This window comes from Lynx rufus, unplaced genomic scaffold (genome assembly GCF_022079265.1).
Source record: "Lynx rufus isolate CCGP_SWC_20201006 ecotype Redwood Valley unplaced genomic scaffold, mLynRuf1.p SCAF_5, whole genome shotgun sequence".
Taxonomy (NCBI): domain Eukaryota; kingdom Metazoa; phylum Chordata; class Mammalia; order Carnivora; family Felidae; genus Lynx; species Lynx rufus.
The window spans coordinates 80,729,556-80,754,330 of NW_025814867.1; the positions used below are offsets into that span (position 1 = coordinate 80,729,556).

The 24,775-nt window shown below is 39.6% G+C and overlaps 1 protein-coding gene across 5 annotated transcripts in view; it reads left to right on the top strand.

Moving 5' to 3' along the window:
• Positions 1–24,775, top strand: part of TP63 (tumor protein p63) — a 226,532-nt gene that overhangs the window by 193,198 nt on the left and 8,559 nt on the right. For 2 of the 5 annotated variants that reach the window (XM_047099487.1, XM_047099489.1), the window contains exons 5-10: positions 2,845–3,031; positions 5,538–5,653; positions 6,426–6,535; positions 7,201–7,337; positions 9,651–9,733; positions 12,032–12,168. In XM_047099487.1, the coding sequence (XP_046955443.1) occupies positions 2,845–3,031; positions 5,538–5,653; positions 6,426–6,535; positions 7,201–7,337; positions 9,651–9,733; positions 12,032–12,168 (770 nt within the window). Of the gene's footprint in view, positions 1–2,844; positions 3,032–5,537; positions 5,654–6,425; positions 6,536–7,200; positions 7,338–9,650; positions 9,734–12,031; positions 12,169–18,620; positions 18,736–24,775 lie in introns of those variants that run through there. The other 3 variants (XM_047099488.1, XM_047099491.1, XM_047099490.1) reach the window with 2 other exon arrangements.

The window sequence follows — 24,775 nt, forward strand, 5'->3', positions numbered from 1 at the left end:
GAGATGGGGTCAGAACACAAAAGGGCCTTAATAAACCATGTGAAAGATCAGGGCCTCCTACGTGAATTCCCCTGAGCTGTAACAAGAGTGCTAACACACAGCTACCAGCTAGCTGGTAGTATAGCCTCCAAGGACGACCTCCTCCTCATCCAGGACTTTTCCAGCTCTATTGCTTGCTCCCTCTCTCTGCAGTTCAGTGAGCAAACATTATTGCACTGAGAAATAAAGAGGAATGGTTGATGGTGAGTCAACCGCTGTTGAGCCCATTTTAATGTTAGAGAAGATTGTATACCTTTTAAGTTGGTTCAGAAAATAGTCATGCTGTTGGGAAATAGAAAAATGTAAAAGTACACGAATTAGCACTGCTGAGCCAAGAGAAATAGAGACAAGGAACCGTTGTTAAAAGGCCGGGACTAGGAGTCTTCTACACTGGTTGCTAACCAGCTCTCCTTGGTGACCTCAGGCTAGTCCTCTCCATGCCTCAATTTTCTTATCTATAAAATGGGGGTAATAATGCTGTTTCATTATCTGTTATCTGTGATTCTGAAATCCCAAGAGCTCCCAAAACCCAAAGTTGGTTTGGTTCGGTTTTAGTTTCGTGGAGTTTGTGGCAGATTCATTTGGTGGTGAAATCTAGCCTGAACTCTGAGGCCTTATGCTTATTTCCCAGTTGGTGTGAATGTTCATGAATTCCGAAGTAATGCTAAGGTTTGATTATGGGGCGCTGACCTAAATGCTGCTGGAAGTGTTTATAATATATGCTATAGGAACTCTACTCCCTTTCTAAAATCAAAACGGTTCTGGACTCTAAAACATCTGACCCCAAGGGTTTCAGATAAGAGATTGTATACCTGTAATACCTTCCTCATAGGGTTGTGTGAGGATTGCATTTCTGACAACAGAACTCAGGAAATGGTAAAGCTATGATTGTTTATTGTTATTCAGACTCAGAAATTAGATTCCCTTCCCCCATCCCTGAGAACGAGCGAGGATTAATACCTGATGATGCCTACATTTGTTTTTAGTACTTTCATATTTTAGTATATCAGTTATTGAAATGGTATATGTTTTTTAACTGTCCTATTCTGAACACTTATCCTTCTTTTTTTGCAGTCTTTACATACTTGGGTAGGTATCTTATATGCCTTCAGGTGACAAACTTATTTTTCAGTCATTTTTCCTAAGGTGAACCTTATGAAACCCATGGCTAGATATTATATTTCCTAACTAAAACACACAAACAGCTATGCTTCTTTTCTGAGAGTTCTCAGTAAAAGTGAGTTCTTAACACATCCCAAGGCAGTGCCTTTGTTTTGTAAAGTCCTTGGTTAAAAAACACTAGCACAAAAATATTCTTCTAGATTCCATTCAGTGTCTCCCAAGTAGAATTTTATTTTTGTGGTCAATTTTTGGCATGCTCCCTATTTCTTCAGGCTATATAAAACCCTTTTGCTGTGTTTAATCCTTGACCTGTGGGCATGGAGAGCTGATTATGCAACACATTTCTAGCATTAGGAAATTTTTAACTGAAAATTTCATATACTAAAAGGCTTGGGATGAAAAGAAGGATTCTTTAAATAAAATATTTCAAAAGGAAAGAGATAAAATGGTTATTTTAAATGTACGTTTTAGTAGGACATTTGCCTTTTGTCAGAGTTGGGTTGAAACATATCAGTAATAAATCTTTTTGCCATTCTGGCTCCTGGTCCCCAGTGTCTTTCCCCTGGAAGAATGTCTTTGCAAACTGTGTGTGTGTGTGTGTGTGTGTGTGTGTGTGTGTGTGTGTGTGTGTTTACCTTTGTTTGGGTGTTACTAGGTGCCCCACTCTTGGCTGGCAATTCTGGTGCCTGGGTGGTTTCACTTTAGCAGCAGAATGAGAAGGAAATACCATGATGGGGAATTGACACAGAGGATCGGGACGCTAAGATTTAATAGAATGTAGGGATTGGAATGGAGACTTTCTCCATTGGTTCAGAGACGGGGAGAGGAAGAAGCACAGGATAGGGCTTTTTTTCTTCTATTTGGTTCTAAGTCTCATGCTTTCTTCCCTATTTTGCCAGTTCTACAACCAACCAGCCAACCAACCAACTACTGAATTTCCTTTCCCTGCAGAAGGAATTATGGGCAGGAAACATTACAGTCACTTATGAGTGAAGAGTTCTGTATCTTGATAGCTTTTGCCACCATGATTTGTGGCATTACAACAGGCCTGTCCTTTTTCATGAGAGTATAGAACCAAATGGCCCCTGTCAGCTTTCTCATGGTCTCAGGCAATGACAGGAGAACATAAGTACAGTAGTTTGGGAGAACTTTTGCTTTGTAATTTTCTAGTTGGTTGGCCTTGGGTAAGATCTCTTTACTTTCTGCCAGATATTCCATTCCATCTTAATTTTTCCATAAATCCTATTTCCTCTGAGTCTCTCTAGAGTCTTGTAAGGTCAGGGTAAATTACAATCTCTGAAATATTACTCAGTACATGAAAACACTGTTTTTTCCATTTAGTTTCTGGAACTCCATAAAGGTGTTTGTGGTATTAATTATTTAAACCCCTCTGAGACTCAATTTCTTTATCCTAAAGATAACAGGAAATAATGGCATAAATATGTTTTGATAAATGCACACTTTTCTTTTGCCATGGGATTGTATTTAAAGTAGGAAAAATGATTAATTTGATAGATGAATATGACTTCTTCTAATAAGATTGCTCGCTGTCGTGTATGTAGTAGCCAACTGTGAACATACATCTGTACAAAGTGAACATGTTGTCCTTATTCTGATTTGGAAAGTAATGGTATCTCCTGTTGGTTCTTTCCTTCCTGCCACCATCGGCCCATCTCTAAGCAGTATTCCACTGAACTGAAGAAACTCTACTGCCAAATTGCAAAGACATGTCCCATCCAGATCAAGGTGATGACCCCACCACCACAGGGCGCTGTCATCCGTGCCATGCCTGTCTACAAGAAGGCTGAACATGTCACCGAGGTGGTGAAACGGTGCCCCAACCATGAACTGAGCCGTGAATTCAACGAGGGTAAGAATTAGGATTGGTGGCTGTTTAGCTAAGCCCTTTGAATATAGAGATCCTGTGGAGATTTTTCTTTGGAACCCATCGACTGGGTTCCAATCTGTGCAATCCGATGGCAGGTCAGTCTACTTTTATGTCTAATGGGCTATTTGAGAAAAATGATAAACTTGTGGCTTCCATAATGATTGGACAGTGTAATTTCATATTGGTGATTACTAGATGACCTGGACTTGCCTCTCCAGTCCCTACTGCTTCCCTCCTTTTTCTCTTTTATCCTTTTTTTGAATGAGAGGATGTTGAAGGGACAACCTGACTTCCGATTTGTCCAGCCCAGGCAATGGCAACCCTCAGCTTTAGTGCCTTTCCTAGAGTGATTATTAAGATTATATCAATTCTGAGCAGGAAGGGTAAGTGGAGGAAGCATCAAAGGTGAGAAACATGAAAAAACAGAAGAGGAAAGTGGGAGAGATGAAAAAGGAATGAAGATGAATAATGGATAAAAGGAGTAAATAGAAGATCTAGGACATAAGCTGGGAGGGGGGACAGCAAAGTAAAGGACTATGGATCAGGGAACAGGTATCTTGGGGTCTCCTTTAAGCTTTGTGTCCATAGAAATGTCAGGCCCCAAGTTCTGAGCCTCATATCCAACAAGGGCTTTACAAAGGAGGTCACTATTTCCATGGGTTCTCTTACATTGAATATTCTAAGGTTCTATGAAAGGAGGCTAGGTAAGAAGCAGAGGAAAGTGGAAAGGAAGGACAAGAGAACACATAAATATTCACCAAAGAGTGATCTGGGTGCAGAGGCTTGCAAGTTAGGATACTTTAGATAGAAAATACATTAAAAATAGAAATATTGGTAGGTAGCTAGTATGGATGTAGGAATAGATAGTGAAGAAAAATTAATGGAGGAAGAAAAAGAGTGGGTAGAAATTTCAAAAGAGAAAGTTAAAACCCTCCCACCTTAACACAACTACTTTTTACAAATTAACTTCTAGTCCTTGTCTACATGGCCTCATTTTCAATACCTTTCTTTTAAAAAAAAAGAGTATTTATTTTGAGAGAGAGAGAGAGCATGTGCATGTATGCCAGTGGGGGAGAGGCAGAGAGAGAGAGAGAGAGAGAGAGAATCCCAAGCAGGGTTAGATCTCACAAACCATAAGATCATGACCTGAGCCATAATCAAGAGTCAGAGGCTTAACCGACTGAGCCACCCAGGCTCCCCTCAATACCTATCTTGTTTTTCACTTAACAGTATGCCTTAAAGAGTATTCCTTATATGTAGACTCCATTATAGGTTTCTATAACTGTCCTTGATCCATCAAGATGATACAACTATATTTTGTTTTCTTTCGCTTTCTCATTGTTTGACATGATAGCTATTTTTAGTTTTTGCCAAATAGGTGATTCTTCAGAGAGCATTTTCACACTTAATGTTTGACTTTTATTGAGTATAAAATTGTATAGAATGGTAATATGTATCTAAATGTTAACAACGTCCTTATGGCTCCCAATTCTCAGATCAGCTTCTTTCCTTTGGAGCTCTGTCAGGTATCCCAATTTTGTGAAATCTGGCCTATGCTCATTTTTATTTTATTTTTTTAAAAGTTTTATTTACTTCTTTTAAGAGGGATTGGGGGGTGTGGAGAGAACGAACATGAATGGGGGAGGAGCAGAGAGAGAGGGAGAGAGAGAATCCCAAGCAGGCTCCACACTGTCAGCAAAGAGCCTGATGCAGGGCATGATCTGACAAACTGTAAGATTATGACTTGAGCCAAAATCAAAACACGGCTGCTTAACTGACTGAGCCACCTAAGCACCCCTGGCCTATACTCTTTTAAAAGCGTGCTTCCTTTTTCTTATTCTCCTACCTGGAGCTCTTTCAGCACCACAAAGCCAATGAATTTATCTTTATGACCAAAGCAAGTGTAAAACCAGGTGCCTGGCTGGCTCAATCAGTATAGTATGCAACTGCTGATCTCAGGATCATGAGTTCAAGTCCAACATTGGGTGTAGATCTTAAAAAAAAAAAAATCAGGTGTAAATATGGATACTTTGTAGCAGAGAAAAGAATAGGCAGTGAAATGCTTATCCTTATTGAATGTTTTTGCTAGTCAGTTTGAGGGAAGCATCTTCTCTCAAGCTGAATTGTCTTTTTTAAATTAATCCTTTCCTTCCATTTCCCATGGAAGTTAACAGAATCCCCTCTATGGATCAGGGCAGAGACATAGTCATGGAGTACTATGAAAGCTTGAATTATTTACCTTAAGCACCATAAACAAAGGACTATTCCTTAAATATAGATGAGCATTCCAGCCATTTCTATTGCTACAAAGGTACACCTTCATTTATTAGATATCTGGCAATGAGATCTGTTCCTTTTTCCAAGGATGTGTATTTTCTGTATTAAACAAACTATTTCTTTAGCCATCAATATTTTGTCCATGCAGCTTCATTTTTTTTTAAATTTTGAAGGCAAAGAACTAACTATTTTGTCTTTCTCTGTTCTGCAGGACAGATTGCTCCTCCCAGTCACTTGATTCGAGTAGAAGGGAACAGCCATGCCCAGTATGTAGAAGACCCCATCACAGGAAGACAGAGTGTGTTGGTACCTTATGAACCACCCCAGGTAAAAAGATAAGTACTGGGCTGACTTAGGAGAACATTAGTGTGTTTTGAGCATCTATTTCTGCCTTAGTCTTTGTCATCAAATACAAAAGTTTTTGTATTTCCCCTCTTCCGCTTTATTATAGACTGTCTATCTCCTTAAGAACTCTTTAATTTGCACTAAGTTAACTTGGTAACATTGCTCTGTGCCCCTGTTCCCAGACCGGTTCTGTGGGAAGAACACTGGAGCAGTGAAACCAGAGTCTTTTGGTTTGCTGGCTTGCTGTGTGGACCTTTAGCCTGTGACTTTCCCTCTCTAAACTTCAGTTGACTCACCCATAAATGACCACTTAGGACTAGGTGATTTTTAATCCTGAGGGCCTTTTCAGCTCCACCGTGTTATTTATGGAAGTCTACATTTAAATCTGTATTGCACTGTTTTATTCACATAGGGGAAATATCTCTGGGGTGTTGTTGTTGTTATGGGTAATTTTTCATCTCCCCCCCCATTTGAATTGGGTGATAGGGATTAGCTTACAAATGAATAGGATCAAAAATTAATATCTTTAAAGCCCATTTCACCTAATGTAGTGTCCAATGTTGCAAACAGTAGCTTTAAGTTTCCCAAGAGGCAAGGCAAAGAGGAATCTACAATGGGTTTTAGAGTTTGTCTCCCTAGAGGAAAGCATATCACCTCATGAGAAGTGAGTTGGTTACATAGAAGAACTGTGAAGGAAGAAAGAACATCAGTTCAAACCAGTGTTAACCCAGATTCTTTTTCCTCCTGTGTTCAGGTTGGCACTGAATTCACGACAGTCCTGTACAATTTCATGTGTAACAGCAGTTGTGTTGGAGGGATGAACCGCCGTCCAATTTTAATCATTGTTACTCTGGAAACCAGAGAGTAAGTGGCATATGCGGAATTGTCATTCTGTAAAACACCGTGGGCAGAGGGCAAAGTGAAATTGTGTTTGCTCTCTCATTAACTTCCCATGTATAGCAAAGAGCTAACCTTGATTTTGTCCTTTGTGCTTTAAATCCTGGCTGCAAACACTGACATAAAAGATCTAAGAAGGTGGAGACAGAGCAGGGTGCGTTAAAGTAGAGGGGAGAAAAGAACCAGGAAGGCATGCAAGTCACTTTATACCTGAATTCTTGACATTTGACTACAGTAGTTTCTGATTAGACAGTGTTTGTTTTCATGTGGCTCCCAAGGCAGTTAATAACTTCTTTGAGTAAGTCTGGGCTGCCTAAGGGGGTTTTATCCAGAGACATCCACAAGCTCAACTCAACTGTCCTTCAAAATCTGTAGTTAAATCCAGCTGTTCAGTTAATGGCTTGGGGGTTCTTTGCGGAACAAATGGAATCATATTTACTAATGTTTGTGGCATGCAAGCATTTTTGTGTTCTGCCAAGCGCTTCTGGGTCCATTCTCGGAGCAGCGATGAGTGAACTGGTGGTCATGGTGGATGGGTGATGGCCAGCATCAGAAATGGAAATGAGAGAATTCCAGGGCTTTTAAGGGTCTTTTCAATTTCGCCCTTTCTCTCCCTCTTCTCTGATTCCTAGTGGGCAAGTCCTGGGCCGACGCTGCTTTGAGGCCAGGATCTGTGCTTGCCCAGGGAGAGACAGGAAGGCGGATGAAGACAGCATCAGGAAGCAGCAAGTCTCGGACAGCGCAAAGAACGGTGACGGTACGAAGCGCCGTAAGTAGCTGTAGTAGCCAAATGGGGTAGGGCTAAATTTTCTCCAGATGTGGGGACTAGGAGCGACATTTGGGAAGGTGCATAATAAGACCGCAAGGCTTTAGGGGCAAGTATGACTTGAAGCCCCACAGCCAGTGCAAACTGCTGTCCCATTAATGGAGGTGCTGAAATGGACGCCAGCTGTGCACCACAGCTTTACAAAAGCAAATCCTCATTGTGAGGATTTCTTAGTCCAGCGGTCCTAAAACTGTGACTCTCAGACCAGTAGCATCAGCATTATCTTGAAACTGGATAGAAATGCAAATTCTTAGTTCCCAGCCTTCTTGAATCAGAAACTCTGGGTGTCAGCTACTGATGTCAGTTGACTTCTCTGTGATTGAGCATCAGGGCTGAAAATAGCATCTACCTACCTAATGAACTCCTGGGAATAGTGGGATTTAAGAATATATTTCACAAAGCACAGTCTGGGGACTCTGAAGATCTGGGTTGCATTGAATTTTGACAGTTCTTGGGGCCTTGGGGCCTCAGTTACCTCATTTACAGTAAGGCTAACGATTTAGGTCTGCTGTTTTCAAACTTCTTTTGTTAAGCATTAAAAGCTTTTTTTTTTTTGCTTTAATGAAATATTTCAAAAAACCTAAAATGCATATAGATGAAAGCAGAGTGACTCTATTTGAAGGGGACGGGAGTAGGGGATCGTCTGTGGCTCCATGCTCTGCTCACAACCATCCCTTGCCCATGTGGTACAGCCCCAGAGGGGCCCAGACCTCCAGGGAACAAAGTATGAAAACCACTGATCCGCATGCCCGTCTGATTACGAAGTTGATTCTAGGAGGTGCCTCATGTCAGCCTGTTATCACTACAACAAGTATTTTAAAATGCACCACCCTATGACTTACATCATGAAAAAAACATTTTAATCTTGGGGCGCCTGGGTGGCGCAGTTGGTTAAGCGTCCGACTTCAGCCAGGTCACGATCTCGCGGTCCATGGGTTCGAGCCCCGCGTCGGGCTCTGGGCTGATGGCTCAGAGCCTGGAGCCTGTTTCCGATTCTGTGTCTCCCTCTCTCTCTGCCCCTCCCCCGTTCATGCTCTGTCTCTCTCTGTCCCAAAAATAAATAAACGTTGAAAAAAAAAATTAAAAAAAAAATTTTAATCTTATTTGGATTAGTATTCCGAAGATATATAAATCGTATTGTGTTATAACAGCTACTCATCATCAACTTGTAACTGTTCAGTATGATTTTCCTTCCTGTTAGGGTCCTTCTTTCCCTGATTATTTCTCAAAAAAGTATGTATTATACTTTTATTATAATGGTATTATAATGCCATATATATGGCATTATTTGCCCTTTTGTTAGGCTCCTTCTCTCCCTGATTATTTCTCAAAAAAGTATATATGTATGTTTGACATATATCTTACATATATACTTTTTATAGTATTATTTGCCCTTCTTGTTAGACTCCTCTCCCTAATTATTCCTCAAAAAAGTATATATATATATGTATATATATACACACACACACACACACACAGATATATGTATACATATATATATGTATATATATGTATATATATACATACACACACACACATATACATGCCTTTACTTTGTATACATACACATATGAAGAAAGTTATATCCCCACCCTAATTTTGTTCTTGAGTCTGTCTGGTGGTATAGCTTCTATATGCTTCCCTGAGCACCTCAGTTACCTAAAAATTAATAACTTTTAGTAAGAATAGATTATCTTAGCTTCGGTAAAAGGATCAGCTCTATATCCTGGATATATGGTGTAGTTGCTAATTTTGGAAACCTTAGGGATTTATGAGCTGCGTTCACTCACTTTCCCAAAGGGAAAACAGCCCCGGAAATGAGACTGCATGTCTGAAGTTCCGTGATGTATGCACTACCACGAGCGGGCTGAACACACAAGCTGAATGCATGGCCAAGACAACTTCCACAACACACATTTCCCTCCTTGGAAGACAAATGATCTGAAACATGAAACACCAAACCAATTTATCTTCCTTTCCTTAACAGCTGTTCGCAGACGCAGGCCAGCAAGACACAGGGATTCCTGCACATGACTTAAGCCAGCTCCCCTAAGTCTTCCTTCTGCTCACTCCCCTCCCCCACCTCATGATTGTTAGGTGTGCCCTTAATGCAAACACGATTATCACCAAGTAAATGGAGGTTTAGGACTGGCAACTCAAATCTCACAGGTCTTGCGGAGGCTACTGTCTGTTTAATGAATGTGTTAGTGCTTCAGAAATGTTCCCAGGATGAAACTTGCATTTTCCCTCCACTAGCTTTTCGTCAGAACACACACGGCATCCAGATGACATCCATCAAAAAACGGAGATCCCCAGATGATGAGCTGTTATATTTACCAGTGAGTCTCCTTTGAGTATTCACGATTACTTCATTTTACCTTCTCTGAATGAGCCCTTCCTCTGTGTCATCTTATTATCTGTGACAATGAGAAAGGGGTGGTGGTGATGAGGGAGATAAAACAGGGAGAAACTATTGTTTGAAAAATCAGGAAATGATCCCTTTCTTCCCCAATGTTGAAATACGTCAGTAGTGCAGGCTCCTCTCCCGCTACCCATCCAGCCAAAGTTACTGTTCTAATATAATTTTTCTTACCCAAATATTTATTATTAATTTGTTTAAGAATCGTAAGATTCTTTGTTTAAGAATCATAAGATTCCCCTAGACAGCATGGTCATGCCATATCGTCACCAAGACTGAAATTTTGCCAGACAGAGTTCACAGATCTGACAGTACAACAATTCCAGACTCGACTGTAACTTCTTTTAGGAAGTGCCATAAAGAAGGCCAAGCAAGACAGAGTCCTCAGTTACGTGTGAATGTCCAGGAGACTCAGCCCAGTTGGCTGTGTAACAGCACTGTTCATTCCTACAAGGAACATGAGTCTTCTTACGGTCGCTGAGGCTCCCTGTCTTAGACTATGGTTGAAGTTTGTTGGATTCTTATGACATAGGTTTTGGCCATCTAGAGTGGCAGTCAAGTCTTGGTAACGAGTATAACCCTTGACGCCATCTTGACTGACCTGAGAGCCAGGCAAGGAAGGCCAGGAGATCTGACTGGGAGCTGCCCCCCTGTATGAAAGCTAAAGCAAACCAACAGGTTTGGGTGTGCCATACCTGCTTCCCTACCTTCTTTGGGCCCTGACCTTCAGGGCAATAGACTGCTTGCTAGTAAAACAATCAGGCAGTGAGTTAGCCAAGATTCTCGGTGTCTTTTTTCTCAGGCTACATATGGAAACTGACTTGTGAACTTTAAGTTAAACATTTTCCTGGTATCCCACGTATTCCAAAAGACCTAATATGTTTTCAGTTGCTGAGATAGGAACCACTTGAGAAGCTGTTTTTAACGAAATTTCAGTTTGTGCTAAGGAAGGAGGTCCCGTGTAATCAGTTACATCTTGAATGTGCAGTGAAGAATTAGCCACAGTGGATTGTGTGAATTAAAGAAAAGGGGGGGGGAAGCTTTTAATTTCACATGAATTTAGCTGGTGTCTGTTGGGGTGGCAAATATGCTAGGCCTTTAGCATTTGCAGATCAGGAGAATACAACTCTTACCTTCAAAGAGCTTGCCTTCTAGCGAGGAGACAGTTAGGATATAATGGAATAATTGCCTCTGGAGCATCAGGCATGATGTAGTAGCAGCACCTAGAAAGGACAGAAGACTCACGAAAAGACTGAGGTCAGTGGGGAGCTTCGCAGAGGTGATCACAGAGCTGGGGCAAGTAAGAGTTAAGGGAGGGGAAACCTTTCCATTTCTGACTTCTGACAAACCCTGCCTCTCATCCTCAGGGAGGGGACTGGGGTGAGGCAAAATGCCTAGGGTGCAGAATTTAAATAAGCACTCACTCTTGGGGCCCTGCAAGTGCTCACGGGCCCTGCTTGCCTTGCTCCAGTCCTGGTCCTGCTCATACTTTTATACCCTTTTCAGAGACTCTTTTAAAGAGAGAAGAAGCCTATTTTGCCTCAGCTGAATGCCCTTCCAGGGATATTTAATTACAGCTCATTGCCATTATTTTGGGTAGTTTTGTCTTCTAAAATCCCTGCAAATGCTATCTTAAATACTGAATCATTGCTCGTGGGGAAATATAGGATTAAGTTCCCGTGAGCCTCTGGGCACGACATTTTCAGCAGCCCATCAGTAAAGACACCTTATTTAATATATACTATTGATTCATTTTAACACTGAGCTCATGACCAACAGCACTATAACTTGTGCCTACATGAAGCTGATCTAACACATTTTCTCCTTAAGGCCCACTACAGCCTTCTGGCACCTGAAGTATTAGATAGCACTTCAGCACTACACTTGGGGACCACTTTAGAGAACAGGTTCACCAACAAAAACCACAAAAAGGTGCAAAATGTGGCAGTAAAGAGACCATGGAAAGGATACTTGTTTGCAGCAGGAACTGTGAAACAAGATGGCGGAGCACACCCTTGTTCTCCTGAGCAACCAAAATGTGCTGCTCTGCGCACGTCCACGAATGACCACAGGGCACCCCCAGTACCGATGTTCATATCACCAGTGAACATTAGCGAGCAGGCAGATTCGTCAATGCAGAATGCACAAAGACGATTGACTGTACTAATTGTTCTAGAGTTCTTCATGCTTCCTTCTCCTTCCTGTGTCCTTCATGTAGGTGAGGGGCCGTGAGACCTATGAAATGCTGTTGAAGATCAAAGAGTCGCTGGAACTCATGCAGTACCTTCCTCAGCACACAATCGAGACATACAGGCAACAACAGCAGCAACAGCACCAACATTTACTTCAGAAACAGTGAGTGTGTTGATGTGTCATTTTAGGAGGTGTGAGAAACAGTGGCTGTTTGTTTGGGGTAGAAGCAGGGCAATGGGTGGATGGCGTAGAAGAGGCCGTGAGGCAGCAGAACATGAGAGGTTCACATGAGCTGGTACGGGGCCCCTTCTTTAGTTTCGACCACCTTCTAAGTTTTTTTCCATACCTTTAGAAGTTCTGCCCGGCTTCTGAAATGAAGCTAAACCATTTCAAGTGAATTACAGAGACTCCTACAGAGAGAGTTTGTTCTCTCCACGCCTCAACCATACACCTCTATCAATAGAATAATTTTGGGTATACAGGCTATTCTAGTAACAATGTGTATATTTTAAAACACGTCATCTTCCCTTATCCCAGTGGATTGTCCTGTACCTTTCTGGGGATACAAACAACCCACTTTTGGGAAAACCATCGTAGACTGGGGTTAGCGCCTAGGTTTTCCTCTAAGTGACTTATCTGAGCACTGTGTTGAGGATTCTGAGACCCAGTGTGTGCTCATTGGGAAACTGCCCGGATGCAACAGGGCGAAGCGGAGTCTTATTGCCAGGTTTCAGCATCTCTGTTCTAGGTTGTCTTCCAACAATACATTTTTACATACATTGGGCCAGAGTTTGCAACCATATTAGAATCAGCATGCAACCTATTTATATGTTGATTTTTACCTTGACTCTTGGATCTTTAATGCTATTGTTTTGTGACTAATCAGAATAGCATAGCTCTTATGGGAGAAAGGAGAGTTACCAAGTCAAGACTCTGTTGATCTGTGGTTAAGAATAATCACTTGTTACCTTCAGTAAGATATTGTGTCTATACTGAAAATATTGCTAGAGTCTCTGTAGATAATGTAAAATGTCTAAGTAATTCAAACATTTGACTCTACTCTCCAGACAAAAAGAAATGAAGCCAAAACCATCTTGCCTAAGGCAAATTTTATCTTTTACAGCAAATGAACAATAAATAATGGTTAATTTCTGATATATTATTAGCAACTATACAGAACTACGGAAAGTGAAAGAAAGAGGTCTCTCATTCTTTTTTTTTTTTTTTTTTTTTAATCAACATAAATGCAGCTGAGGAATTGGGCTGCATCTGGGATAGTCAGGAGGCAACCTCTGAGCACCCCTGCCTGGGGCATATGGGGTGAGCAGCAGAGGGGTGGAAAAGAACTGTGCTCTCCCTTAAAAGACTTCAGGCTTGTTGAGCATTGAAGACCTTTTTTGCCTGGAAGGAATCCCACCATTTACTTTGAGCATGAAGTTTTGCAAATCATAATTATAAAGTTTTATAGTAAGGCTGAGTGGGAAGTTTAATCAGGAGTTTTCTTGGGGACACAGAATATCCCAAAGGAGAATGAGAAATCAGGGTTGCAAACAGAATGCCCATTGCCAATCCTACATATTCTTTAGGATATCAGAAGAAAATGTATGTTAATATATTCAAGTTTAAAACCGATTTAGTTCTTGTCAAATCATACAGCAAGGATCAAAGAAACAGACCCGTAACATCACTTACAGACCGAGAGAGGATAAGTACCTTTTCCCAAATATGCATGCCCTGGTATTAAAAAAACACTCAGAAATTGCCTCCAGTGCACTCTGGAAATGTTTGGCTCAGCCAAAATGAACTCAGAAAGATTACATAGTAGCATATCATGCTGAACTAGTTACTCTGTGATAGTCCTTCCTGCCTTTTTTCCCCCCAGTTAACAGAAAAAGTACTGTCAGGCCACATTGATACTTATTAAACGATGTGGTTTATAAAAGCCTGACCATCTAGCAAAGAGGTTGGCAAAGTTTTTTTTTTCCTGCAAAACACCAATAGTAAACATCTTCAGCTTTCTAGTCCATATGGTCTCTTGCAGCCAGCTGCCCAGTTCTGTCTGTGTAGCACAAAAGCAACCACAAACATTGTATAAATGAATGAGAGTGGCCACTAATTTTTATGGACACTAAAGCTTGAATTTCATATAATTTTCATATCATGATATAATCCTTCTTCTTCTTCTGAATTTTCACATCTCTTAAAAATGTAAAAACCATTCTTAGCCTATGACCCAAACTACATCCACCGTAGTTTGCCAGTTCTTGTTCTAGATAAATGAGTGGGATCATCCTTCATGCCTCTCAAAGCTCAGATTTTTTGCTAGAAATATTTGGAAGCTAATACATGTATCCTAAAGTAGAGAGGTATGAAAACGTTTTAGGGGGGCGCCTGGGTGGCGCGGTCGGTTAAAGGTCCGACTTCAGCCAGGTCACGATCTCGCGGTCCGTGAGTTCGAGCCCTGCGTCAGGCTCTGGGCTGATGGCTCAGAGCCTGGAGCCTGTTTCCGATTCTGTGTCTCCCTCTCTCTGCCCCTCCCCCGTTCATGCTCTGTCTCTCTCTGTCCCAAAAATAAATAAACGTTGAAAAAAAATTTTTTTTAAAAGAAAACGTTTTAGGAAAGCCTCCAGTGATTTTTAAAGTGGTATTTTGGCATCTACCAAAACGACAGCCTTTAACAGAGATCTCTTTTGTCTGAGAAAGTTAGGGATGCCCATCTGGACACAAAATATGGTTAGTGTTGTGACCTTATCATCAGCTAAGTCTAGAGTAGCTGAGTTGATTCACCTAACAAACTTTTATTGAAGATCTGTTATGGGAAAGCATTAAGGACAGAGGGAAAAGTTCCTACCTTTCCATAGTTTACAATTTAGTGGTGAATTCCTAATCAGACTACCTAAGAAAGCTCTGGAAATTCATTCTGAGCATTGTATAAGTTAATAGGACAACTTTAAACAACTTCTCTAGATCATACCATAGAAGGAATAGTTTAGTGCCATAATTTTGGAGATTTGATAAACCAGGAAGCTCTACCTTAGTCAGCTGGGGGCATAGGCAATTTGTGTTCATTTACATGGTGTACATGAGAATACATAACCCTGTGCTCCCACGTGAGGAGTTACCCAGCGCTTGTCATCTGACTGGGTGGCATTGCTCTGAAGGGAAATTATTTTATAATTTGGATTTCATAAAGCAATCTATTTCATCAAAGAGAAACTGCATATTAAACTTGTGTTATTTTTAAAAGCCCCGAAGACATTAGAAACATATCATCCCTTTTTTGCATGTGTAGCCACAGATAAATAGTGAGGAAATAGTAGCCTCCCCCTTCCCTGGGGTGTCCATTTAAAAGCGTCCTTGCATGTTTTTGAGTTACTATCTCACAGTGTGTAAGAGCTAACTTCAGTGTGGTGCCTTGTGCATGGAAGAATGTGACACTGCAAATGAAATCTTTGCAAAATATAGACATTTGGCTTAATTCTGTCTTTATTGTATCATATATACATGGGTCTCGAATGAGTAATATACATCTGCATAAATTCTCCGGTTGCTGCGTTCTTCCACTGGGTTTTTTTTTTCAGCTCTCTTGTTTATGTGTAAATCTCCAAGAAAGAGTATGAATGACTAGACAAAGAAAAATGGAAATCTAATTCCCTGGCAATCATTTGAAAAGAAAAAAATCAGCTTGGAAAATGCCTATAATAGCCTGTGATTTCCTTTCCAAAAATATAGTACCAGTTTTATGCTGGTAAGGGATCAATTTTGTGCTTTTCTTTTTAGTAGAGGGAAAATTAGTGGGAAGAAAATACACAGTTTCCACTAAGTGGCAATAAAATATTTTCAGCTGAGTTACTTCTGTTTCTCACTATGTGTTTTCTCTCTGCTTGCTTTTCATTTGTGCATGGTTTTCCTTTTTCAAAAATTCCTTCACAGTTACCTTCATGATCATAGGCTTTATGCAAAATAAATTTTACACGGAGTTTTTGTGAATCAAATTGGTATAGATATAAGTAGGCTTTATACACATTTGCAAAGAAGTGTGATTTTAGTTGATTTGCTCACATTGAAATAAACATTCTGGGGTTATGTTTATAGAAACAAGCATCTCATGGGAGGACAAATTAGACCCATTCTTAACACTGGACTCTGCCTTCATATTTTCAAGGGACATTAACTCTTTTTTTTTTAACAAAGAAACTACAGTTCTTTTTTTTTTTTTTTAAGTTTATTTATTTAGAGGGAGGGAAGAGAGCGAGCAAGCGAGCATGAGCAGGGGAGGTGCAGAGACAGAGAGGAAGAGAGAGAATCTCAAGCAGGCTTCGCACTGTTAGTGTGGAGCCCAACCCGGGGCTCGACCTCAGGAACCGTGAGATCATGACCTGCGCGAGATCAAGAGTCAGACACTTAGCCAGCTGAGCCACCCAGGTGCCCCAAGGGACATTAACTCTTAAGACAACTTTGAGACCTTTTTTAGCAATCTTTTGATGTGCGCACTTTGGACCAATAGTATTGCTTTTTCGTTTTTCTCCTGTAGTTTATCCTCCGTCTTGGCTTCCACCATGATCTCAGGTCAACATCATTTTGTTAAAATTATACTTAGCCTTACTCTTGTTTTCTCCTGGAAAATTATTTTTGAGTTTCTACAGTATGGATTTATTTTAATTGTAATACAAACGTGGCATCCTGAGGAGTCTTTCCTTCTCCTTGGTGATCCCTTGATGATTGTAGATTATCAGTGATACAGGTCAGAGAACAGTGGAGCATAGTGGGATCTGGAAGGTCATGGTTCTAATCTCATCCTACCATAGTTGGGGAAACTGAGGCCCAATGACTGTGCCTGTGATCTTATAACCAGTTTATAATCAAGGTGAGATGAGAGTCAGATCTGGAAGACACAGCTCTTTGCAGTGTTTTGTCTGCTTCATTGGTTAAGAAAGTTATAATAATAAAACTAAAATATCTATGCCCACTTCTATATCTCTGTATCAGTCAGTTGGTATGTATCCTTGTGGTTTCAGTACAAAGCCTTACCTCTTTAAGCTCATTTGGCTATGGCTTTCTCTAAGAGTATTGGTATTTTTTCCTCAGATTACATAGCTGAGGGAGAAGCAAGCAATATTTTCAGCATTATCAACATAGGAGAGAGGAGAATACACAAATCTCTGCTTGTTGATAGGTATGATTTAGACCATATTTCTAAGTTTGATTTAGAAATCCTTCATATGTCCAGAGTATTTGTTTGCAATTGCCAATCTCATAGAGGCAAAAACAGGTGGATATTGACAATTTCATTTGGTTCAACCTTCTAGGTCAAGGAACAGCACAACTTTTACAGTTTATACAGGGTTACTTTTTGAACATCACAGCTCTGTTAGAAAGTTTTCAGGGCAGAGATTTATTAGCCATGAATTGGTAATGAGGAAAAACCTGTGACTAATTGAATTCAGATAGATTAAATCACTTTTCTAAGTTCTCACATCTCATTGCACCACTAATCTCAGTTCTAGATCTCAAAGTTTGGACCCTCGTGGTCCGTATATATACTCTTGTCATAACTAAAAGACGATTTCTGCATGTTGTCCCATCCAGTCCTTGCTCCAAGAGAAGCCCCAAAATGTAATCTCCAAACAAGAAGTCAGTTAGAATTCTTTATCTGAGAGTAAATTGTGCCCCTACTAATTCATATTCTGGCATATTCTTTAAGATGATCTCAATTCTTGCTGGTGAGATGTTTTACTGAATTCCAGCCCTAACCAAATAAAAATGGCTTTGTTCCTTTGTAAGGAATAACCAAATGTGACTCAAAGCCATCTGGGAAATAATTCCCAAACAGTTCATAGGGTTACACAATCTTGAGCAAAGTAAAAGGATCTGTTCCTGGCATCCTTGTGGCATAATTGATTTCTTAATTATGTAAAAGTTGCTTTCATGAGTTTGATATGTGCACTTGGAGGCCAAGTTTGTGACTGAAAGGATTAAGATATTTATCCACCTCAATCTGGGCACATACAAAATGCTCATTAATAGTTCTTTACAAATACATGTGATGCAGTCCCCATACTGATAAGATCGTATTTCTTCATGCTTCGTAGTTAGGCTACACAGGAACAATAATGAGGTATCATAATTGGGCCAATGACATTTTATAAAAGATTATTGTTAATTCTTGTCTCTGCATTCCCTTTTCAAGTCATCGAGTCCAATGTGCCAAGCACTGTACTAAGTACCTTGACCTACCCTGACACCTTAGTCCTCAACTGAATCACTTGAAGAACTTGCTGAAAATATATATGCCTGGGCCCCAGCCTGGTCTCTGAGGGATCTTGTTTTGTTTGTTTGTTTGTTTGTTTCTTTTTTAAAGTTCTATGGGTGATTCTGATAATTCTAGTTAACTACCACTACTTTATCTCATTTCTTCACAAAAATCTTGAGAGGAAGGCATCTCTGAGAAATTTTAAAGGAGGATAATGAGGAAGGAGCAAAAATAGCTTTGTAGGTCATTCTATTCTATCTTACTGTGATCATGAAGGTAGGAGGGTATTTCTGTATTCAGTTGATGTGAATATATGAAGTCCTAAGTCTTCACCTCTTCTTTTCTCTGGTCCTCTCTGCAGTCTCCTTTCAGCCTGCTTCAGGAATGAGCTTGTGGAGCCCCGGAGAGAAACCCCGAAACAGTCTGACGTCTTCTTTAGACATTCCAGCCCTCCAAACCGATCAGTGTACCCATAGACCACCCCCCCACACCCCATATCTGTATTTTGAGCGTGTGTTTCTTGTGTGTCCATGTATGTGTGTGTGTGTGCGTGCGCGTGCACGTGTGTGTGTGTCCAGCCCTCGTAAGCAGAACTTGAAGACACTTTGGCTCAGAGACCCAACTGCTCAAAGGCATACAGCCAGTAGTGAGAAAATCTTTTGAAGGGACTCAAAACTTTACAAGAAAGGACATTTTCCACAGATTCTGCATCCTTATATCTAGCACTGGGCAGTCAGGAACCCCTGTGTTTGTCTGTGAGCTTTGTGTTTTTCTTAGAAGGGAGGGGCTCAGGTTGGAAAGAGGGGCATTAAGATGTTTATTGGAACCCTTTTGTTACCTTCTGTTGTGTTTCTAAAACTCATAAAGAAGCTTTTGAGCAGGTCTCAAACTTAAGATGTCTTTTTAAGAAAAGGAGAAAAAAGTTGTTATTGTCTGTGCATAAGAAAATTCTAGATGACTGAGAGCTTCAGTCAGGCCCTTTTAATGCTGGTCATGCAATAATATTACAAATAGTAACACACTAAAGTGTCAAGTGTACTGCTGGGCAGAGAGATGATAATTACTATAAGTAGCCAATGTGGGGGGATGTTCTTTTCTTCTTTTAGAGAGTTTGCATTATTAGTGTCCTCCCCTCAATATGTAGATAGAAAGTTCAGTAACACTGTGTTAGATCCTACCACTGCCACCTTGTTGGCATCTGATATGATAATCTTCCTTGCTCATGGAAACCCTGGGGCCCTACCCCGCAAGCTATTGTTAAGACCCCAAGGCAGATAAACCTAATTTGTCATTTTAATACGAGGGTAAAACCACCTCAGTAATATTATTCCAGGCAGTTAAAGATCATATTTCAATGGCCGAAATGGGGTTCAAAGGCCTCTCACCAAATCTATGACTAATTTGCTCATTGGAGCCCCTATCTCTCAGTCCTACCATGAAACTAGCCATATTGCTGATACTGTTCCAACTCCTTTGTCCAGGACACTTACATTTTATTTAAGTGATGTCCAGGTAGACAATGTGAAAATCTGCACTCCTGGTCTGAAACTTAAAGATAGAAAGAATAGATGATTTTTCTTTTGGCTCAAAGAGTTTAGAGAATCTATTGCTTTCCATTTTAGAAATGTATTTTAAAATAATAGTTTAAAGACTTGAAAACTCTCCCCCCACTTCTCCCCACACCAAATCACCAGCCCTTTATTCTGTGTCATCACAGCAATGATTTCTTGTTATTGAGGCTGTTGCTTTATGGATGTGTGATTTTAATTTTCAATAAACTTTTGCATCTTGGTTCATCTTGCAGTTTTTCTTTCTGTCTCTCTTGCTTTTTTAATTCCTTAATCCTAGAATATTTTCCCATCAATGCTTGAAGTACCATGTGTGAGTTTAAGAACAAGAGTAATTAAACAGTCCCTTTGGTTTTGTTCCACTTCTGTCAGTATTTGGTGTTCTTATGCTCTGTATTAAGGTCATCAGTTCTAAAAATAAATGTCAATGCCTACCTCAACTTGAAATATATTTTAGCCCTGTGGGTGTTTAATTTCACCATAAGGAGTCAGGTACTATAGTATCATTTGTCTACCTCTCTGAACAGCTCTCAAGCTATATATGAAATTGCCAAACTTAAATCAAATCCAAATCCCAATCTATTAAATAATTCGGCTTCTGTGGCATGGGCATTAGCAAGTCATCATCCAGAACTCTGTTAGTGGAACCTGTTGTCCAATTTTGTTTTAATTACACTATGTTCTAATCTTTGAGTAATTATTTTTAAAACTTCAAAAACACTTGTTCTGAATAAAAATAAGTAATCTAGTAGCTTGAAAAAATACTTAAGAAAAAATTATGTTCAAGACAAAAGTATATTAGTAAAATCTGATGCACTCATTATGCTGTTGAGGTCTTTTCAAATAACTTTCCAATCCCCTTTTAAGGGGTTCACAAATCCCTAAAAGGGTTAATGAGTATGTTTAGTTTTTTTTGCATTTGCTTTTTCTTTCACAAGTTTTTTTTTTCTTTCACCCCATTTTTATGCAAGTTTTTAATGCATGTACAGTGACTTATATAAATGTATATACTTGAACTAATGGAAAATATTGTATAATTTCAGTTGATCTATCTAGAGAATCAATGCCGCCTTTTGTCTTTAGAAGCAAGATTACCCAACTGGAGGGTAAGGTTACTGGCAGGGCAGTCGTGGGCAAAATTTTGAGGAAGAACACTTCCTTTTCTGATGTCACGTGGCTTCCCTTTTTTTTTTTTTGACCTTCCTGAGATGGGGGTATTTTGTTTTATCTTCATTATCTCTTTCCCCTCTCAAATTCTGTACTCCAGAAACAGTTTGCTGGACTAGATTTACCCTCAGGTATCACCAAATTCTACCAGAGAGTTGCTTTCTAACCAACAATGAAAGATTTAAGGCAAAAAAAAAAAAAAAAAAGGAATTCTTTGGTGGAATTCTATATATCTCCATCAAGATGGAGATGACTTTGAATTTGTCTTTTCAAGAATTTGGGCTCTTTGCCATGGATATAGGCACGAGGCTTGTAATCAGGAAACCTGTGTTTTTCATCCTAAATGATTTAAGGTCACTTACAGCTCTGAGATACTGAATTGTTTTCTTAGCAATGTACACAGAAGCCTGAGCTGTTAAAGTTAAGACCTAGGACTTGACTTTTCCAGAATTTCTCCTCAAAACTAGAATTACATGAAACATGTCTTTCTACATCTCTGTTATGTTGGATTCCTGCAAAAATCTAGAGAAATCTAGAGAAAACAGCCTGAGGCTTACTCCTGGTTGTTTTTCTGAGGATTGCTACATTATCGCTTTTTTGGGTGTGTGTGTGTGTGTGTGTGTGCGCGTGCGTGTGCACGCACTGGGAGGGTGGAGGAGGGCAAGAAACCCATCACGTCACAGATCCTTATTGTCCTTGTACACTTTTTCCTTCTCTTCAGATTCCTCAATAATCCTTGGGACTTTCCACTCAATGACTGTGACATTATATGTGTAAGGGGGGTGGGGGGTAAGGTGGTTCTTCAAGGCCTTTAAATTGGTCACAGACTTATTCAGTCTTGCTCCCTTTTCCACAACACATAGAACTTATCAGAATACTCTTTGTATTTCACTGTATTTCAGGCATTGAAAACTTAATGATAAACAGACTGCCCTGACCTTGCTCCCTGTGGCTTTAACCCTCTCTTCCACATTAAAGGAGAGGCAATCAGAATTTCTGACTTTTTTGCACTCTCTTACCCCATTTATCCACTCACCCTAATTCCTGGACTTGTTCAAGAAAGAATAGTTTTCACCTCCTCCTGTTAATTCTTAAACTGATACCTCTCACTCCCTTGACCAAACACGAGAGTATTAAACATTTGCTACTGAGGGTAAGAGTAAAAAGAACCAAAGTTGCTTGAGTATCTACAAATTACGGGACAATGTCCAGGGCTCTCATATAATCTAATTTAATGTTTTCTTTTTAAAGAATATAATAGATTTTACTTTTTTATTTTTTTAATTATTTTTACAAATCTGGTATTACTGGGGCACCTGGGTGGCTCAGTTGGTGAAGGGTCTGACACTTGATTGCGGCTCAGGTCATGAACTCAGCGTTCATGGACTTGAGCACTCTGTCAGGCTCTGCGCTGACAGTGTGGAGACTGCTTGGGATTCTTTCCCTCCCTCTCTCTCTCTTCTCCTCTCCTCTTGCATGCATGGGCTTGCTCTCTCTCCAAATAAATAAAAAAACTTAAAAAAAACCTATTATTATTATTATTATTATTATTATTTGATAAAGAGAGAGAGCATGTGAGTGAAGGAGAGGAGGAGAGGAAAAGAGAGAGAGAGAATCTTAAGCAGGCTCCACCCTCAGGGAAGAGCCCCACACGGGGCTCGATCATGCCCTGAGCCGAAATCACAAGCTAGACGCTCAACCAACTGAGCCACTCAGGTCCCCCTCTATTATTTTTTTTAATTGAAATATAGTTAACATATTATATTAGTTTCAGGTGTACAACACAGTGATTTGACATTTATATACACTACAGAATGCTCACCACGTTAAGTGTAGTCACCATCTGTCACTATACAAAGTTATTACAGTATTATTGACTGTGTTCCTTATGCTGTACTTTGCATCCATGTGACATTTATCTTATAACAGGAAGTTTGTACCTTTTAATCCCCTTCACCTACTTAGCTCATTCCTCCAATCCTTGGTCCCTCTGGCAAATACCAGTTTGTTCTCTGTGCTTATGAGTATGTTTTTGTTTTGTTTGTTCATTTATTTTACTTTTAGATTCCACATATAGGTAAAATCATACAATATTTTTTTTTCCTATCTGACTTATTTCACTCAACATAATACCCTCTAGGTCCATTCATGTTGTCACAAATGGCAAGATCTCATTCTTTTTTATGAATGAGTAATATGTGATCGTATATATGCCGAATCTTTATCCACTCGTGTATCGATAGACTGTTAGGTTGTTTCCATATTATTCCATGTTAGTCTTTATAGCAGCTCTTCTAGAGTAAGTATAATACCTGTTCTACAGATAAAGAAAATAAGACTCAAGAACCTTGCATAACATCCAAAATCAATTAATTTGTGTCAAATCTAGAAGATGAACCTGGATGTTTTGTTTGACTCCAAATTTCATGTTCCTTCTTTGTTCATCTATGGTTTTTGAGCTAGTTTCCTAAAATAGTTTAGGCTGCTCATAATAAATGACCTAATAAAATGGTCAAAAATACAGACCTCAAAAAGAAACAGAGGAGAGAAGTGTAGTAGGATTTGGAAGAAGGAATTTATTATACTAGAGCACGCAGGAAAAATGCAAAGCTTTAAAAAATATTTTTATTTTCCTAAAGGTGAATATTAATGGTTCAAGCAATGCTTCCATAAGCTCTTGCTTTGCATTTGACTGATTTGGGAAAATGGAGGAGAAAGAGAGAAGTATCTTTAGGCTGCAGAAGATCAACCTGCCCCTGGAGTCTGAACAGGGGGAGTTTTTCCCCCTGGAGTGGGAAAAAATGGAAAAAGCACCTGGCAAAGCATCTCTTGGCCACTTTTCCCTGTGCTTCTCTGTACTTTGATATGGATTTACAAGTGTTCCTAAGTATAGCCAACGTGCTAACTCTTAACACTAGGCTTCAACACAGGGATAGATGATAGTTGGATTGATGATAGTTGGGGGGACTGACTGCTAGATCCCTTGCCCCCTACCATATCTCAGTCTCTCCCACTTCTTTTACGACTTAACCCATTTCCTGATTCTGTAACCTAATGCATAATACTGTCTTGTTTCTGGAAAGTTACCACAGAATAAAAGAAAGAAACTCCTGGACTAGGAACCAGGAGACCCTCAACTCATCATTTAGTAATGTGTGACTCGTGCCCGTTTATTCTTAAGACCTTATATTTACACATATGTAAAATAGGCATAATAATTTCTGCCCATCCCTGCCCTGCCAGACCATGTTCTCCTCCAGGGGGATGTGGAAATCATTCAGAAAATGGATAAAGGAGAGCTTAGTAACCTGAAGTGTCTTGCAATTGGGAGGGTTTATTACATAAACCCCTGTTTATACAACATGGACCTATAATTGTGAGTTCTTGAAAAGATCTAAACAGCAAAAGCAATGCCCTCCTACCTTAAAGTCAGTAATTATAGAACACAGTTGAATTGTTAATTGTACACCAATTGCCATACTTATTTATGCAAATATATATATATATATATGTATATGCACACACATACAAATATATATATATGCATGCACACACATATAAATATATATATATATACATGCACACACATACAAATATATATATATATACATGCACACACATACAAATATATATATATATATACATGCACACACATACAAATATATATATATATATATATATATACATGCACACACATACAAACACAGAAAGTTTCTCTCTCTATATAATACATATATATATAATTTATATAATATAGAGTTTTATATATATGTATATATAT